At 37.2% G+C, this 19,598-nt stretch overlaps 1 protein-coding gene across 3 annotated transcripts in view; it reads left to right on the forward strand.

The window, feature by feature from the left end:
* The window catches only part of LOC132105490 (protein bicaudal D homolog 1-like), a 22,377-nt gene extending 6,155 nt beyond the window's left edge, over positions 1-16,222 (forward strand). The window contains exons 2-9 of one of the 3 annotated variants that reach the window (XM_059510639.1): positions 3,374-3,586; positions 3,693-3,845; positions 5,807-6,280; positions 7,539-8,660; positions 9,844-9,995; positions 11,046-11,256; positions 15,363-15,424; positions 15,729-16,222. In XM_059510639.1, coding sequence (XP_059366622.1) covers positions 3,374-3,586; positions 3,693-3,845; positions 5,807-6,280; positions 7,539-8,660; positions 9,844-9,995; positions 11,046-11,256; positions 15,363-15,398 — 2,361 coding nt within the window. In that variant the 3' untranslated portion in view covers positions 15,399-15,424; positions 15,729-16,222. Of the gene's footprint in view, positions 1-3,373; positions 3,587-3,692; positions 3,846-5,806; positions 6,281-7,538; positions 8,661-9,843; positions 9,996-11,045; positions 12,414-15,362; positions 15,425-15,728 lie in introns of those variants that run through there. The other 2 variants (XM_059510638.1, XM_059510637.1) reach the window with 2 other exon arrangements.
* Positions 16,223-19,598: the final 3,376 nt, after the last annotated feature.

The raw sequence follows: 19,598 nt of genomic DNA on the forward strand, positions 1-19,598 counted from the left end.
TAACAATATCAGTTCATCTTAATAACATTTATAAAATACATTTAAAAGCTTTTTAAAGAAATCCGGTCAAAAGAGCTCAGATTGTGACTGTGATGATATTGATGCTTCAGAATATCATTATGAAATATTATCGACAGACTGTTGTTGGCAGAAGAGAATCTTAGAATCTTAAAAAAGAACATGATATTGTGCTTGATTTATTAGGCATGCTGGATGTGATATCATGCATTTAATTAATATTATCTAACAAATGCTTTTGGCAAGAGCCAGAACTGGACTCGGATCAGCCGAAACGTTTAACCTTGCAGATTACTGACCTGCTGCCATGATTTTATAATACTGCACAACAACCATCTATTTAATTTGTGTTTATTCCACATCACAAGGTCTAAATCAAGACACAATCAAGTTACTGATTTGTGGGATAAATAAAGCCTGATAAGAGTCCTGTGATAAAGGCTCAGTGCGTCACTCATTATATCACACCATATTATTACTGAACTGATGAATTATAGTTTCAGGACGTCTTGAGGCACGTCACAGAAATGTTTACTCAGTACAGTCTATATTTTGTCTTTTGTGTCCTTGTCCCAATCACATATGGCAAGTCTTCCCATAATTCACTTCTGCACAGCCCTAAACGTCACCGCTGTACAGTTAAAGTCACTTCTAACTAGATTTTTGACTATATATGGTATAAAACTGGCTGCATTGATGCAAGGATGTTGTGAATGGTTACCAGGGTGTTGTTATTTGGTTGCTAAGGTGTTGTGGACGGTTGCTAGGGTGGTAAATGTAGTTGCTAGGTGGTTAATTTCTGGCCCAATTCAAAATGTTCTCTACCTCCTCAAATGTGATTTTCTGGTAACACTTTACAAAAAGGTTTCATATGCTAACATTATTTAACTACATTAGTTAACATGAGCTAACAATAAATAATACAGTATTTTCCTAATCCTAATGTAGATTTAAAAAAAGTAATAATACATTTAAAAAATAATTTCCGTTGCAGTGTTATTTTGAACTAAAAATAAATAATATTCTCCTAATCCTAATGTAAATAAAAAAATGTACTATAACAATTCAGTTTAGTATCACTGATATGCTTTTATAGATTTTGTTAATATTGGGAATTTTATTTTAGCATTTCATAATGTGATTTCTATTTATAATCTTAATTGCTGATAGAAATGTTTATAAACTTAATTTTTATTATTATTTTTTTTTTTTTTTGAAGTAATTTGTTTATGGTTTTAGTTTCCATTTGAACTTATGATAATATCCCTGATCTTTCGACATTAATTATAATGCATTGTGAAGTACTATTTTTATTAACATAATATCTTTTTTTATATTTTATTATTATTATTAAACATTTACAAAGATTATTAAAATGAATATATAATGACAATAAATAAAATATATTGCTGATTGTTAGTTCATGTTATCTGTTATCTTTATTATTACATTATGTTAAGCTTTTTTTGACTTTACAACTATATCCTGGAATCATCATCCCACTATATTGTCCAGTAATAAGAGATTTGTCTGGTTTTCATAGACCCTCTCAAGGGGAAATTTTATCCCAAAGTTTAATAGAATTAGATGTTTGTTCAAATGATTTGAGCAATAGTAATAGTGAGTCTTGATTTAACAAACGCCACTAAATAATTCAAGAGTTCAACCCCAACTCTGATCTCATCCGAGTGTAAAAACACCTAGCTCTCTTTCACTGACTGCCCTTGAGGGAGAGTTTGATTAAATTTCCAGCTGATGGAAAACCCCAGTGGCGTCTGTTTGAAAGGCTCCATTGCTCTCCATCCAAGCTTCCTCTGAGACATAATAAGACTCATTCGGCTCTCTCTCCATTACAGTGACGCTCTCTCACACAGTAAAGTGGACATTCAGCAAATACTATGGTCATTCTGCCTCCGATCATGCATGCTGTTATCAGTTCTGTCCCATGATAAGTCTGTTATTTCTCCTGTCATTCCTCATACCTGGAGCGCTGAGCTCCTCTACACCTCCTAATTGATTTTTCACACTATGAGCTTTTCTCAGTGTCTTATGGAAGATCACTGTTGTCATTAATTCCCCTCACGTTTTTCAGATTATGGACAATCTTGCCTGAACTTCACCTCACATTGTTAGGTCACCGCATCAGTGTCTCCTGTACTTTATAGCTTCCCCTTTTTATTGGAGTTTTTTGTCTTAATTGTCTGTTTTTCAGATATTTAATCCATGGTTATTATCATTAACTAGAAATAAACATTTTTGTTAATTGAAATAAAAGCAGAAATAAAAGTAAAACATTAAGATTAAAATAAAATATGAGAAAAAGAAACTGGAGCTAAATGAGAATTTGAAATGTTGCCTTGGCAGCTAAACCACCTGGAATAAGTTTTAACTGAAGCAATAAAATTATTAAATGGCAATAAATAATAACTATAACTGAGCTAAAGCTAAAACTAGAAAAATATATTAAACCTAAATAGTAATATTTATAAAAAAAAAATAATAATAATATGACAAAAGCGATTAACAAAATAAAAAATAACTAAAATTAAACTGAAAATCTAAAAATAAAAGCTAATTTAAAATATTAATAGTGTGACAGTATATAAATAATACTAAAATGTTACTCTCAAATCACACATACAGTATAATCTACTTTTTAAGTAAGGAAACTTTGATTTTTGACATTATATATTAGAGCATGGACATCTTAGCATATGCTTTTGGTAAAAAATGGCAAAACAGGATATTTCACATTTAAACCTGGATTTCAAGCACTGATGTGAATGTATTACAATTAAATATTACAGTTAAAAGTATGTGCTTTACTGTTGATGTAGAACATGCTTTGGATTGTGATGGTACACAATACTGATTCATAAAACTGCAATGGTCTTACCACAAGGAATTATACAGTAAGCATACTCTGTGTATACTTCAAAAATCCACCTTCAATAGTATTTTAGGTCCCTTTTGAAATACTAGAAGCACAAATCTAAATCCCAGATTGCTTTGTCGGGTACGGTTTGTGTTTACATGAAAGGTGTTGGTATCTAGCTATTCATGATACCTAAAATAAATTAATATGTATCACTTCTAGATTAAAAACTGTTGGCATTGCATTCCTCCTCATTATTATAAAACTGAAAAATGAATGCAAGGATACTTTTTAAATGAATATCATGCACAGATGCATACTTTTTAAATGCATGCTACTGTATATTAAATGTACTGTTATTTGGGATGGACTAATCGTAATATTGCACACTATGCTTAAGGTACAAATTGTAATGCATCCAAATTGCATTTTATGCATGAATGTATTCCTTAATTTAGCATTTTTTTAAATCTTCCTCAGGCCTTCAGCCAGGCGTACACCACCCAAAGGAAGGTGGCTGAAGACGGGGAGACCAATGAGGAGACGCTGCTGCAGGAGTCGGCCACTAAGGAAGCGTACTACATGGGCCGCCTACTTGAGCAGCAGGCCGAGCTGAAGAGCAGCAGATCACAGGCGTCCTGCACGCAGGCTGAGAACGAGAGACTCAGCACCATCCTACAGGAGCTGAGAGAGGTCAGAAACTCTCTTAATAAACAGCATAAATCCATTATTTGTTTGACATCGCAAATGTATCCCTGTGTTCAAATCTTTCTCTGTTTTCACCTTCTGTGTCTCTCAGAGTAATGAGATGTTGGAGTTACAGAGAAGCCAGATGAGAGAGGAGATCAGGGAGTTTAAATTTCGAGAGGCCAGATTACTGCAAGACTACACCGAACTGGAGGAGGAGAACATCTCCCTGCAGAAACTGGTGTCCACGCTCAAGCAGAACCAGGTAAACACACTCAAGTTATCCCCTTCACACCGACACAGTTCTGGTGAGCAGTTTAGAACCATTACACACATTTCCACTAAAGAAAAGATGGTTCTAATGTCTTTGCACTGGCCTTTCTGGACTCAGAACAAAAAAATAACGTACGTTGATAATGTCGTCACCAAATACATTTCTCAAAACAACAACAGAAAACTATCTGATACAAAATAAGATCCCTTCCATTATATGCAACATGCATTCAGTAGACAGGCAAAATGTTACTATTTTTGACTTCATTTTCCCCATCCACCTGTAATTCTATTATAAGTATTATTATTAAAATTATAAACATTACGTGTGAAATAGTATTAGTATTTTTTACTTATAAGTACTGTGCTTACATATTTTTATATTATATTATACAAACCCGATTCCAAAAAAGTTGGGACACTGTACAAATTGTGAATAAAAACAGAATGCAATGATTTCAATATTTTATTCAGAATACAAAATAGATGACATATCAAATGTTTAAACTGAGAAAATGTATAATTTTAAGGGACATGCAGTATGTGGTCTGGCATTGTCATGATGGAAAATGCAAGGTCTTCCCTGAAAGAGACGAGGTCTGGATGGGAGCATATGTTGTTCTAGAACTTGGATATACCTTTCAGCACTGATGGTGACTTTCCAGATGTGTAAGCTGCCCATGCCACACACACTCATGCAACCCCAAATCATCAGAGATGCAGGCTTCTGAACTGAGCGCTGATAACAACTTGGGTTGTCCTTGTCCTCTTTAGTCCGGATGACATGGCGTCCCAGTTTTCCAAAAAGAACTTCAAATTTGATTCGTCTGACCACAGAACAGTTTTCCACTTTGCCACAGTCCATTTTAAATGAGCCTTGGCCCCGATAAAACGCCTGCGCTTCTGGATCATGTTTAGATCTGGCTTCTTTTTTGACCTATAGAGGTTTAGCCGGCAACGGCGAATGGCACAGTGGATTGTGTTCACCGACAATGTTTTCTGGAAGTATTCCTGAGCCCATGTTGTGATTTCCATTACAGTATCATTCCTGTATGTGATGCAGTGCCATCTAAAGGCCTGAAGATCACGGGCATCCAGTATGGTTTTCCAGCCTTGACCCTTACGCACAGAGATTGTTCCAGATTCTCTGAATCTTTGGATGATATGCACTGTAGAGGATGATAACTTTAAAGTCTTTGCATTTCCCTGAGAAACTCCTTTCTGATATTGCTCCACTATTTTTCGCCACAGCATTGGGGGAATTGGTGATCCTCTGCCCATCTTGACTTCTGAGAGACACTGCAAAACTGAAAGGCTCTTTTTATACTCAATCATGTTGCCAATTGACCTAATAAGTTGCAAATTGATCCTCTTATTGCTACCTGTCCCAACTTTTTTGGAATGTGTATTTAAAATCCAAAATGAGCCAATATTTGGCATGACATTTCAAAATGTCTCTCTTTAAACATCTGATATTTTATCTATATTCTATTGTGAATAAAATATAAGTTTATGAGATTTGTAAATTATTCCATTCCTTTTTTACTCACAGTTTGTACAGTGTCCCAACTTTTTTGGAAATCGGGTTTGTACATATATTTAAATTGATATGCAAATAGTTATTACATACATTTAAGAACTATTTATAAAATTATTTATATATGTGTTTATGTTACATTATATTATACTTAATTTTGTGACCAATTAAATACTATAAAATAATATTTATTTTTATACATATTTATAAAGAATTTAGATTTTACATTACACATTTTTTAATTGTCATTTTAAAAACTTCTGACCGTTCACAGTCACAGAGGGCATACGTGCACTAAATTATATGACTTTAAATGTTAAAATAAATTCTCAAAACTAGTTGTAAATGCTTTATGCATCATATTTGTTTGTGGCAGACTATGTAGAAACCGTCTCGGATATTCTCTGTTCTATCAGGTGGAGTATGAAGGCTTGAAGCATGAAATCAAAGTTCTGGAGGAGGAAACAGCTCTGCTTAAAAGCCAATTAGAAGATGCGCTGCGTCTGAAGGACATCTCTGAGAACCAGTTGGAGGAGGCTTTGGATTCTCTGAAAAGCGAGCGAGAACAGAAGTACGCTTTGCGCAAGGAATTAGCACATCATCTAACAGTGTGTGATGGGGGTTTCAGCTCAGGCTGTGCGCACCTGATCGCCCTGACCTCAGCGCCACCTAGTGGCAGTGCCACCCCGACAGCCGCCACATCGCCAAGCAGCGAGGACGGTGGCAAGTGCAACGGTCATATGCTTCAAGGCGCGGCGGGATCAGTTTTGAGCCGACTGAATGGAGACTTCAGGCCATCGAGTTTGAGGAAGACTGAAATTCTGACCCCTGATCTCTTTAGTGAGCTAAATGGCCCTGAAATCCTGAAACAAAGACAACAGCTTCAGCAGGTCAGTATGGAGGGTGGGGCCTATGTTAGCCACACCCATATAATGAATATATAAACGGCATAAACATATATAAACATTTCTATCAGCATGCATTGATTTTTGTACAGCAAAGCTTTATGTTGCCAGCCCAGAGGTATAATACATTTACCTCTTTAATATTTCTTTCATATATCCTTTGGTTGTTATTTTTTTCTCTTAAATTCCCTATTTTGAAAATTTTTAATCTCATCTTTCATGCTCAAGATCCTAAATAGTGAAAAACGACTGCTGCATTGCTTTAGGCGTTGTTCTGTTTACAACGGGATGCTGCAGTGTCGTGGGATGAAATATGAGACCACCATACACACTAATGGCCCATGCTACTAGCTTATTTATAACCTTCCTGTCACAAGAGATCACTGTTCCTACAGTGCAAGTTTATTTGAGTCATATATATTCATATGAACTTTGCATCTATGGGTTTACATTGATCATGCATTAACTGTGCAAAATGCACTGACATGTCTGACTCACTTGTAAACTCATTTAGAAGAAACATATGAGACAGAGTTGATTAAATAAAGCATATCTCCATTAAGTCTCCTGAGCATTACAGTGCTCCTTTGCATGCATTAGATTAAATCAGGACAGTACAGGCAAAACCATATGGCTATTTTGTCTTCCTTTTCAGACTGGTGCAAGAAAACATCCAAAATACATATTTAAGTTTCTTTTATTGCACTTTATCTATTTGCATCTGTAGATTTCAATTAAAATATATATCTTTAAAATCCATTTTCTCTAAGTAGAGCTTTTTTAATGCAATGAGCCAGAAATCTATATAAATGCAATATATATAAAAAGAGAGATAGAGAGTGATAAGAGTGAGAGAAGTCCTACGTAAAAACTATTAATTGTAATATGTCAACAAACAAGAATTTTGAATCTGGCTTCGTCCAATGTTCAAATTTCTATCCTGAAAAGATATGCAAATTAGTGCATATTAAATCGCATAATGCATAATTTGCATACATATTGCTAGACATAACATTTCAGAAAACTTGTAATACAAAACTGTTGTCTTAATGTACTGTGATTAATCAATGAGGAAAGCATGGTGATATCTATGTTAAATAAGACCTTGTTGGTTGACCCTGCCTCACTAGATAGATATTACTGTTGTTTTTCATGGCTACGATGGTTCATCGCCTAGACCAGCATCAGGACTAACCAGTATACACCAAATAAAGTCATTAGTTGACTTGTTTATTTGCCACAGGTGGAACGTGAAAAAGCGTCTTTGCTCAACAGCTTGCAGGAATCACAGGCTTTGCTCCGTCACACACAGGGGGCACTGACGGAGCAGCAGGAGAAGGCCAGTCGCTTGGGCGAGCGATTCCGGAAACTTCGCCGCATGCGCAGCAGCAAGGAAACCAAGGGGGAAGAGGAGGACGAAGAAGAGGAGACAACATGCGTCCCTAGCAGCCAGGAAGGGCTGAGTCTGGAATTGCTGCAATGTAAATACAGGGTGGCTGTGACAGAGGTGGTTGGACTGAAGGCGGAGCTTAAGGAGATGAAGGATAGATATAATGAGAGCGTGGAGGCAAGAGTGCGGGCGGAGGAGCAGGGCAAGGCGCAGCTGCAAGCATTGGATACACAAGTGGCACAGCTGGAGCACAGGTGCAGGGAAAGCCGGGAGAAGGCAGTGAATCTGGAACGCGAGCTGCGGGCATCCAATAACACAGGCTTGGAGACGCAGGGAATCCTGGGAACTGCCCAAGAAGAGCTGGCGACATTCAGTGAGGAGTTAGCGCAACTTTACCACCACGTCTGCCTGTGCAATAATGAGACACCCAACCGCGTTATGCTGGAGTACTACCGGCAGGGCCGAATACCAACGCGCATTTCCACTCCTGGCCACAAGGGGCAGGACGATCACCGTGTGTTTTTGACCCCGCGTCTCGCACGTCGTTTGGCGGCAATTAACGCTGCAACATCTGCAGAGTCTCGTAGCCCGTCGGACTCACCATCCAAAGAACCTCTCACTGCTGAGCAGAGCCCAGTCCGTACGCCACAGGGTTCACCCGTCGTTAGTGCCTCTTCCTCATCTTCATCATCATCCCCAGCACCCGAGTCGGCCACGGTGTCCGACCTCCGCCGGGAACCCACCAATATCTACCACCTAAACGCCATCATCCGCGACCAGATCAAGCACTTGCAGAAGGCGGTGGACCGCTCACTCCAGCTGTCCCGCCAGAGGGCGGCCGCTAGCGAACTCGCCCCGCTGATGGACAAGGACAAGGAGGCCTGCATGGAGGAGATTCTCAAGCTCAAGTCCCTCACGAGCACAAAGAGGGAGCAGATCGCAACCTTGCGCCTTTTGCTCAAAGCCAACAAGCAGGTAGGCTAATCAGCTCTATTTACTACCCAGCATCCTATTGATTGCCATGAGGCCTGTGAGTATTGAACCATGAGAGTCCTTAAATTGACTGAGACTCTCTGACTTCTCATTAATGTTACTCTGTAGCTTCTACATTTCTTGGTAGAACTGTTACGTTTCCACATTTTGTGGCTACAGTAGTCTTGAGTACCTAGATTATTAACCATTGGCATTAAGTCTTTGTCTACTTTGCCACTTACTCTGACATCTAATTTCTTGGTAAAACTAAAAAAATGTTGTAACATGAGTTGCCTTCTTGTACCTACAGTAGTTCAAATGTTACATTTCCATATTGGTCACTATTTCTCACTTATAATAGTCTTGCGTACCAAGATTTTAAACTATCAGTATCAAGTCTGGTTCAGTTTTCAACTTATTCCAATGTCTCTTTAATGTTCAACCACCCTCATCCACCACACTATTTGTGGTTTGATTCACTCATGAAATGTTCCCTTTTAAGTCCACTTACATTGTGAACACAAGTGCCTTAAACCAAACAGAGGAAAAGCCAAAGATCTGATGTCGCTAATCTGGCCAACATTGGCAAATCTAGCATTTAGTCAAAAGTTTGAAAGCTCCAGTACTATGTAAACATGGCATTTCACGTGGAGCAGTGTACCTCGACGGAGGCGTTTGATCTATAGCCAGTAAAATGAAATGTTGAAGAAAAGGGACCATTATATCAGACACATCATTTCTTTCTCTTTGTTGGCCACTGTGTGATATAAAGCATGTTGTATGACCCTTTCAGGCCAGAGATGATTAATGGACATTACGATTTATAGATCCAACACCAGAGAGAAAGTGCTGTGCTCTGTGGGCCACAAAGTGATTACTGCATCCATGATTATGTGCAAAGACACACAAGAGGAGTTCTTAGTTACTGCTATGACAAGCATTCAGTTGAATGAACAGTTCACTGAATGAAATTCGATCATGAATTGATGTTGAGGAGGGCTGCTATTAAAATCCATGTTGAACCATGCTTTTTTGATTTAGAAAAATCAAATTGCATTGTTTTCAGAAAACACCTTCAGTGGTCGTAATGAATCAGTGCTTTCTTATGTGGTCTATATTATATCAGCAGTGCTTAATTAACTTATTGTTGGCAGAACTAGTTGTTTGTTGGTTGTAATGCTCACAGACGGCTGAGGTGGCTCTGGCCAACCTGAAGAGTAAATACGAGAATGAGAAGACAATGGTGACTGAGACCATGTTGAAGCTGAGGAACGAGCTAAAGGCCTTGAAAGAGGATGCAGCCACCTTTTCTTCCCTCAGAGCCATGTTCGCCACACGGTGAGAAATATGCAACATAAAACTATACTCATTTTGTTGCACTACACAACTACTTATTGGGAAAAGTAGCTTGCTACTGGAAAAGTATTTAGTATTTTCCAGGTGTCATATACTGCTGAGATTCTGTTTAAGTTAGCTGCTTCTCCAACATTGCTTTACAACGTCGACTGGTGTGGGATGCTGACAGCATCATATACGAGTTTAGAGACTGCAGCCGAAGCTATATCTGACAAGATGAGCATTTTTTCCCATCTGTGATTTTGATTATTTTTGCTGTTCAGGGCAAAATCAGGTGGATAGATGACTGAATAAGGAGCCAACTAGAGCTTTCACAGCACATCAGAGTGGATGTTTACTAATTAGGGATGTGTGATGTAGAAAAATGCAATTGCTAATTTTAGATTTTCTTGGTGTGGGGGGTGGTGGGGATTTTGCATAGTAGGTAATTATTATTTTTACTGCTACTACTATATAAAAAAGAAACAAAACAATAAATATTCCAAGTGTAATATTTCACCAAAAAAAAAAAAACTCAATTGTTACAACATCCAGCTTTTGAAGCTTTTGGTTGAAAGCTTCGTAGAAGTTTTTTTAAATAATTAAAAATTTTTGGTTATTTATCAATATGACCATTTAATAATATAGGCCTATATTTAATAATTTTTATAATATTTTTTTTTTAATTCTATCAATTATTGATACTTAATAAAAAAATATACTATTGTATAATTTCACTGTAAAATAAAAAATATATATATTTATTAAAAAATATATTTTCTAGTTTTTGTTCTAAAACCACAAAAAGCCCTTTAAAGTTTTTCTTTTGTTGTCAACATGCAGACAGTTCATAAACACTTCTAATAACAACTTTGAAAAGATGGTTGTCACATATTGCATTCCCAAATGCACATAATATGCAACATCTACTGTCAACTAAGACACTGAAGACACCAGATTTTAATTATTATTTATTTAAATAATCAGTTTGGTTTTGATTAATTGTGCAGCACAAATACTAATTTCTAATTTCTCCTCCTTCTCTCTGATCAGGTGTGATGAGTACGTGTCTCAGCTGGACGAGATGCAGAGACAACTCGCGGCGGCGGAGGACGAGAAAAAGACACTCAACTCTCTCCTCCGCATGGCCATCCAGCAAAAACTCGCCCTCACGCAGAAACTGGAAGACCTGGAGGTCGACCAAGAGCAGTCGCACCGGCCCCGCGTGGCAAAAACGTCCCGGCTGAGGAGAAGCACACCCAAAGTAAGTGGAACTCCAGTCCCGCCTCTTCCTGACACCCCATTGACAATTACAGAGGTCCTTACGGCAGCAGCCGCCATCACCTCGCCCACCACACCCACCCAACTGTCCGCCCCCAACAGCCCACCCTCCCTGGAGGCCCCTTCGTCTCCCGCATCGTCTTCCTCATCCTCCTGGACGTCCCCAACCACACCGTACCGTCACTGGACGATGGGCGTCCGGGCGTATGTTGTTGAACCACACACTTACACCAACCTCCTGGCCCGTCGCTATGCAAATGAGTCGCACTATTCCCCAGGCTCCGCCCCTTCCTCACCCTACCGCTCACCCCTATTGGCCAGTCGCCGCTCCGTGTGGAGCTCGTCCCAATCCCGCCCCCTTCCCAGCCACTTCCAACGCTCTACATCCCGCTACACGCCTCCTTCGTCCACCTACAGCCCTTTGTATCCCAGAAACTACGGCTCCCAGCATCCCCGCTACTGATGGGTGCCGCAGAGAGGAGGACACACACTGGTTTCTGTGTTTGAATGTTTCGGGGAGTGTTTTCGTGTTTTGTTTTTTTAACTCAGGGATTTAATGGAGCACAAGTGGCCCGGCCTTCTTCAAAAGAGACTGTTGATCAGTTCTCAGGACACTGTGTTCTCTGTCCCGATCTGAGCGCACGTGGACTGTTCAATTACACGAATGAGGGACTTTAAGACAGATTCAACAGGATGTGACGTTAACAGAATCAGATTCGGTCGTCGCTTGTTGGTGTGTGTATGAGAGTGAATGTGTGGTTGTCACATGATTTGAACACTGAGAGTCAATTAAGTGGTTGATTTGTAACAACAAGATTTTATATGAAATGCCGATTGCAGTATCAGCATCTGAGAAAGATGGCTATGTTTGGAATAGGATACTAATGTACTGTACAACGCACATTGCATACTACTGTTTTCAAATAATACACTGATAAAAAATGACTTTACTGACAGTTTACTCACCCTCAGGTCATCCAAGATGTAGAGGAGTTTGTTTCTTCATCAGATTTGGAGAAATGTAGCATTCCATCACTTGCTCACCAATGGGTGCTCTGCAGTGCCGTCAGAATGAGAGTCCAAACAGCAGATAAAAACATCACAATAATCCACAAGTAATCCACACCACTCCAGTCCTTCAATTAATGTCTTGTGAAGCAACAAATCCATAATTAAGGCATTTTAAACCATAAAGTTCATAATAGCATACCCAGTTTTCATTTTTTTTTGTCAAACCATTCCTTTAAAATCTTATTAAATAAGTCAATAAAGTGGGAAAATGCTGTAGGACGCCAACTTTTTTTGTTACATAGTGTGTACTGCATGCAAACTGCAGTATGCTATTCCAAACATAGCCAAAGTCACAGTGCCATCCAGTGGATAAACAGTGAAAATGTGGCCCATTCCATGTAATGGTGTGCAAAAATAGTCGAGTCGCGAGACTATTTTAATTTGCAGTTAAGATCAGATTGGGTCAGATGTGAACTTATTAATGTTGTGAGTGCTTATAAAGAACAGTGACGCTGCATTGAATGTATGTTATTGGTGAAGTGATGCAATTGTCTAGAGATGACTAAATTCTCAGGGAATATCATTATTTGTTAGCTGTCTAGGGTGGCCAATAATTTTTTTTTTTACAGCACATATGATCTGCAGCAGTGATTTACAATATAACAGATGCAGTGCTCATGTCCTGTCTAGTCAGTGTTCTTCTGTTTGTTGCCCTTTTATCAGTTGCATTGATGTTTTTATTGTTGTTTTTCCCCTTACACATTTACATTTAAGACACCATACTCCAAAACTCAAATAGTGCAGAAAGCATCTCTTAGAAATGGACGTGCATGGGCCCAAACATCTGTTAAATTTCTTTTCTGTCCAAAAATTGCTGTATTTCATGAGAGGTGCCTGTGTCCTCCCATTAAACGCCTTGTGTGACACTGACGGGCCGCACACTGGCCTTCTAGAGCTATATCAGACCCACACCAACCTACACCACATCACACAGTGCTTGAAGCATTTGACAGGTATCAAACCCTCAACCCAAGCCTGCCGTGATTTCCCTGCATGACATTTTTTAACTGCTGGTTTTTGCTAAATAGATTTTTTAAATATACTTTCTCTCTTTTTTTGCAATAAATTGGTCCTTCTGCAATTGCTGTGATTTTTCCTACATAAAAAAAAAAAACAAATATATATATATATATATATATATATATATATAATATTTTTATAACATGTAATTCTAGTATAAAATCATTATATATAATAAATAAAAATATAATATTTATGATATACATTTTTAATACTATAATTGTATATATATATATATTTCATATTTTAACAGCTAGCTATTTTGCTGTTTTACTATTGGATTTGTTTCTTGAGTTTCAGTAAATCAAGAGTAAAAAAAACTTCATGGAAACGTCACCGCTATTATAGAAAGACTCAATTCTGATCCCAATTCACCATTTAATTCATTATTGCTCACACAGGCCTCAGTATTGCATGAAATTGGAGTGTAAATTTTAGTTTAGTGCTCTCTTTATGACTTCTAGATCTATAATTAGGTGGCGATCTTTAAAAAGTAGGATCTTTTCTCTATTCTTGCTGTTTTATGCCGGTTTCCTGCACTGAAATCAAATCTGGGACTGATAAACGTTTGTTTTAGTTCATACAGAGGGCCTCGTGTAATTATCTGTGATCAGACAGCAGTTTTAGGGGTGCTGTTTTCAGATCAGGACAGAAACCATGTGAGACCTCCTCTCTGTCGCACCTGCGCAGCTGAGGCCTGATGCACACAAACAAACACGTTTGCATATGATCACATGATCATGACATCACTGCATCAAAATCTGAATCCCAGTGTGTCGCCGTCTCATTCAGTCCGACGTCCAATATTAGGGAACCTGTCAAATGCTTCTTGCTTCCCGCATCACTTTCTCTTTGATTTTCTCTCATTCATGTCGCGCTGCGACGTCTGCACTTGCTGGAGTTGTAGATGAATGTGTTTTCTACTGTGTGTGTTACTGTAAACAGACACTTTGTGCAAATGCAAAACACTTTTTGAGGGCAGACTGTTATTCATGTCCCTGTCTGCTGTCATATGCATGTGTATACAGTACACGGCCTACAGCAAAACACTGTACATGTCTGTTGTGAACTGGACTGTAATGTTGTATATTCTTCATATATACTGTAAATAACAGGTTAGAATGCATTGATTGAGTCTGCATCCTCACTGTTTTTATAAATTGTCAAAGCATCAAGCAACATGAAATCTGAATGTTTTAAAAGAATCTACTGGAAAATGCACCTGGGAACAAGGTAGCTATAGTTTCTAGCTGTTCCAAACTAGTTTAAATGGTTGACAAGGAAAAGAAAATCAGCTCATTGGGACCTGACTGGGCTAGTAGACCATTTTGGATCAGGAATAAACCAGCTATCTCAGAAAGCGGTTTGACATTGATGCTGTAATGTCACAATAGTGAGGTAAGTAGAAGCTGTGTCCCAATCTCTTGAATTATAATATTAGAATAAAAACATTCTGATTTCCTGTCAGTTTGAACGTTCTATTCAGCGAAGAATCCTTTAAATAAGATACAAGTTGGTACACTGCAAGATACAAGCAGACACTGCAGACTGGAGTAATGATGCTGAAAATTCAGCTTTGACCACAGGAATAAATGACATTTTAAAATACATTATTAAACTATAATTATATATATATAAGTAGACTTATTTTCATAACATTTAAAAACAGAACAGTAGTAAATATTGTTTTTTTATTATAAACAAAACTACATCATAGTACATTAAACATAGTATTTCAAAGGTGTCTTTTTGTTACATTATTTTTGTGGGGGTTTTTAAAGTCTGCATCCAAGCTTGCGTGTATTGAACTTAGAATGACATTAATGCATTTAGATGATAATACTTACATGTAAATGCAAACAACAGTGTTTGCATGTCCAGGCAAATTATATGCCTCAGTTCTGCCATACTGCAAAAGTGTGCACAAATTGTTTATTGTCTGTGCTGCTCTATTCTGTCCCCTAGCTGTGTGAGAACTAATCTGTCAGTCTCTTCTAGAAAGTCGTCAACTTCCTCCTGCCTACCAAGAACTAAACACGCCGGACCCTGTTAACCTACAGGTAACCAAGTATGGAGTTGATTTTTGATCAAAAGATCGAGAAAAAAATAACTTGAGCAGCAAATCAGCACATTAGAATGATTTCTGAAGGATCATGTGACACTGAAGACTGGTGTAATGATGCTAAAAATCCATCTTTGCATCACAGAAATAAATTGCATTTTAAAATATATTCAAAGTAGAATCTTTTTTTTTTAATTGTAAAAATATTTCACAATTTTACTGTAATTTTGGTTAAATATATGCAGCCTTGGATGCAACAGCATCAGGAGGCCTCTGATTACTTTTCCCTCTTAACTGCCCAGGTCTCAGCACCCTGAAGCTTTTTTCCTCGATTCCTGCCTCCCCTAGACTAGATCTAAGGCACCGCTTGGAGCTTAAACACCACAGGAGTGCCTCACGCCCGCGACCTTACCGCACCGTGAGCCGAGTTCACTGGACACAATGCGGTGATGGCAGAGAGGCACAAGCCAAAGTACAACACAAGCCCTGAATGCTGATCACATGATGCTCTGACATCATGGTCATGTGGTCTCTTGTACATTTGCATCCTTGTCCAGCAGCTTTTTGCCTATGACACTTTTTTACACGCTAACTTGAAAGTGTTCATGTTTCACAGTTTTGTCAGTTGAATGTGGTGATGTACAATCACAGATGGATGTTACAGAATGTGGACTGTTGAATACAAAGGGAAGTTAGGAGGGAGAATTTTTTTTTTAATATAAAACCTTAAATACTGATAATAGTACTATTATAATGGAATAATCACTGGAATGGTAGAGTAGTAAACTTATGTAAAAATTAATATGTATTATTTTTCATAATTCTATTTATTATTTTATTTCTATTTTCTATTTTTTATCTATTATTATTAGTATTACTATTAATTAAAAAAATTTGTTTTAATTTGAATTTGGTTTATTAATTGAAAGCTGAATTAATTAAAAAATTTTACTTTAATTTGAATTTGGTTTATTAATTGAAAGCTGAATTTCCAAAGAATTTTTTTTTTCTTTTTAGTTTTTTTAAAATCTAATATTACCATTTTATTTATTATTTTACCTTATATTATGTAGAATATTATATCACTTTATTACATATCTGTAAGTGCATTACCATAAATGCGATCTTTGGTTGTTTTTATTGACTGAAGTATGACAAAGTTATTTTCTGTAATAATCAACAGCATGTTATATGTTGCTGATAAGAGTATATAAACTAGAACATTCAGGCTAAACTTACCAAAGCCTTTAAAATCCCCTGAAACTGAGGGAAAAACATTTACCTAAAGACTGGCATTGGACAATGTAGTAAGCTTATGTATCCTATTTTAAGCCTTACTCTTCGAAAACATATTCATTCAATGCCATAAACTACCTCTCTGTACATTTGTTTCAGATCATCACAGTCCATCCGAAGGGAATGTTGCATGCGTGATTTTGTCCATGAGATATCATCACTATATAATCGTCTCTGTTTGCACTGCTGTTGAAGTGTGTATAATCTTGAACTTCTGCAACCCAGCAGCTATTTGAGCTGCAAGCACAAACACACACATACACAAAACCAGAGCATTCCAGCACTATCAGTTTTCAGTATGACTGTTAACCAAGACTAAGGATCACTAAAATGTCTTAACATGCTGTTTCACTTACACTGGATCTCCTGACCGATTGTCCAAAGATCTGTACAATCCCATCATGTTCATTCGGACACTCAAACTTCCAACTTTATCCACTATGAAGCCATCTAAAGTATTAACCATGTGGTATATTGTTTTGTATTTAATTGAAAATAATTTATATGCATTTTTGACCATTCATGTATGACTCAGTAGTCTTAGTCTCATGTATTTAACGAATTAAATAATAAAAATAAATGAAAGGCAAATATAAATGATGAATAAGTAGCTGATTAGTGTCTTTCTGGCAAACAGCAATACCGCTTTACTGCATTTATTTATTACTTGATGATATTATACGGTGTACCATTTTCTTGTTTTATGAATATAAAAATAAATTGATTTAATAAAACTTTAGAGAAGTCTCTAGAAGCTGCTGTATTACAAATGATGTTCATGTAGCCTAAATAAATAGCAAAAAAAAAAAAAAAAAAAGGTCAAATATATGTTGTAAGATCTCTTAATTTTAGGGAGGAATCATATTGTGCACTCATTCATTAATCTGATGGGACATAACATCGAGTGAGTATTGACTGATTCATCAAAATTCATTAATCAAACATCAAATTCTTCTCAGCTCTTCACTAAACTAACTTATGATTACATTTCATATTTGAAATCACCAATGACATCTGACCACAACTGTCTCATAAATGTTGGTTTTTATTCTCAAATACGTTAAAAACTTTAATTTTTCAGTGAAGAGCAACTTTTTAATTTTTTTAAACCAAGATTGCCAATTTTTCAGAACAAAACCCCCCCAATTGCTACTCAAAACTAGCCCAATCGCGCTTTGAGGGCAGTTCCCCGGTAAAAATCGCATTCTGGGAGGTAAAATACACGTTATTGAGGTCACTTCACCCACGGACATGAAAAACAACCCGCGGCAACAGTGTGAAAGTAGCTCAAATCCGTGGGAATACTGTGGACTTGGCAACACTGTTTGTAACGGCCGCTGCAGTGACGCGATGACTTTACCAAATAATGATTGGCTGTTTATTTGAAAAGGCGGGAGACAAGTCACTGGGCAGGACTCGCTTAGGCTATATAAAACATATATATTATATACGGTTTTTTTTTGTAAATGGGAAAGTATTACAACGAAATGTAATGGTATTTTTCACATTAAATGTAAATACTGGTTTTGTATAAACGCTTGTTTGTTTACTGTGTTGAGATGTGCTGCGTTTGGTCTCGTACTCTATCTCATACGTTGTCAGTGTTGTGCGCTTGCTTAGACTTTTGTTGTCATAAACAGTAAAGAGTGTTCAGCTGAATTCAATTTCCATTTTGTCCGACGGGTATAAAAAAGGTTAATATACCGTGGCAGCCGTCCAGTTAAGCCCTCCTTGTGTGAAGACTGAAGAGTGTAAATACCATTGACTCTGCCCTACGACTCCAAAGGGATATAAGTATCGTTTTGATTCATCCTTTTTCTTACTACTTGTTTCACTTCTGTTTCAGTTTTATAACCGATTCTTACTATGTGTTTCCAGATCCCTACTATCACTACCACACATTCCTAGTCTCAGCCTCAAACGTCACGCCCACGGACTGTTGGCTAAACGTCTGATGCTTATGGGACACAAAAGTCATCATTGGATTGGTTGAATTATACTGGATTTCTGGGAAATGTGTGTGTTGAGTTCTTTAACGATCCACCTGAAACAAAAATGCTGTGGCACCAAACCCCTCATGAAAGAAGAAAGCCGTTAAGTTTACAACTGTGACGATAAATGCTTATCAGGATCAACTAAACGCTGGATATTCAAAAGTATGTGAAATATTTAAAGTTCGTGGCATTGAATCTTTAAAATATGTCCAAGAGTTTTACACACTGGTCTGTTATTGTGGCGACATTACCACAACGTGAAAATTGACTCTGAATGAAATGATCTCTGATTGGTTGTTTGACATGTCGGTTAAACAGTCTCATGGGTGGGCCTTGGCCACTGAAAGCTGCCATAGATATCAGACCTTCGGCCGTCAGTATGAAGGTCTGGCTATGTGAGACTAGCGCAATCCTATCAACCTGCACACTTTGCCTATGTCTGCTAATACACTTTTCTGTTGATCTCTGGAATTATATGTATGTGTGTGTGTGTGTATATATATATATATATATATATATATATTAGGGGTGTAACGGTACGCAAAAATAACGGTTCGGTACGTACCTCAGTTTTAAAGTCACGGTTCGGTTCATTTTACAGTAAGGGAAAGAAATTCAAACATTAAACTGCAGGTTGTTTATTACTTTAAACTTTTTTTTAACAATTTGTCTTTTTTTTAAACACTTTAATAAAATATAATAATTTATATATATTTATATATATATATATATATATATATATATATATATATATATATATATATAATAAAAAATGAATAAGAAATAAAATAATGCTGCAAAGTTCTCCACTAAATAAAATACTCTGTCTCAAACCAATATCGCATATAAAATATAATGAAAAATATAAATAAATAACTATGA

The sequence above is a fragment of the Carassius carassius genome, chromosome 26, assembly GCF_963082965.1.
Source record: "Carassius carassius chromosome 26, fCarCar2.1, whole genome shotgun sequence".
NCBI classification, from domain to species: Eukaryota; Metazoa; Chordata; class Actinopteri; order Cypriniformes; family Cyprinidae; genus Carassius; species Carassius carassius.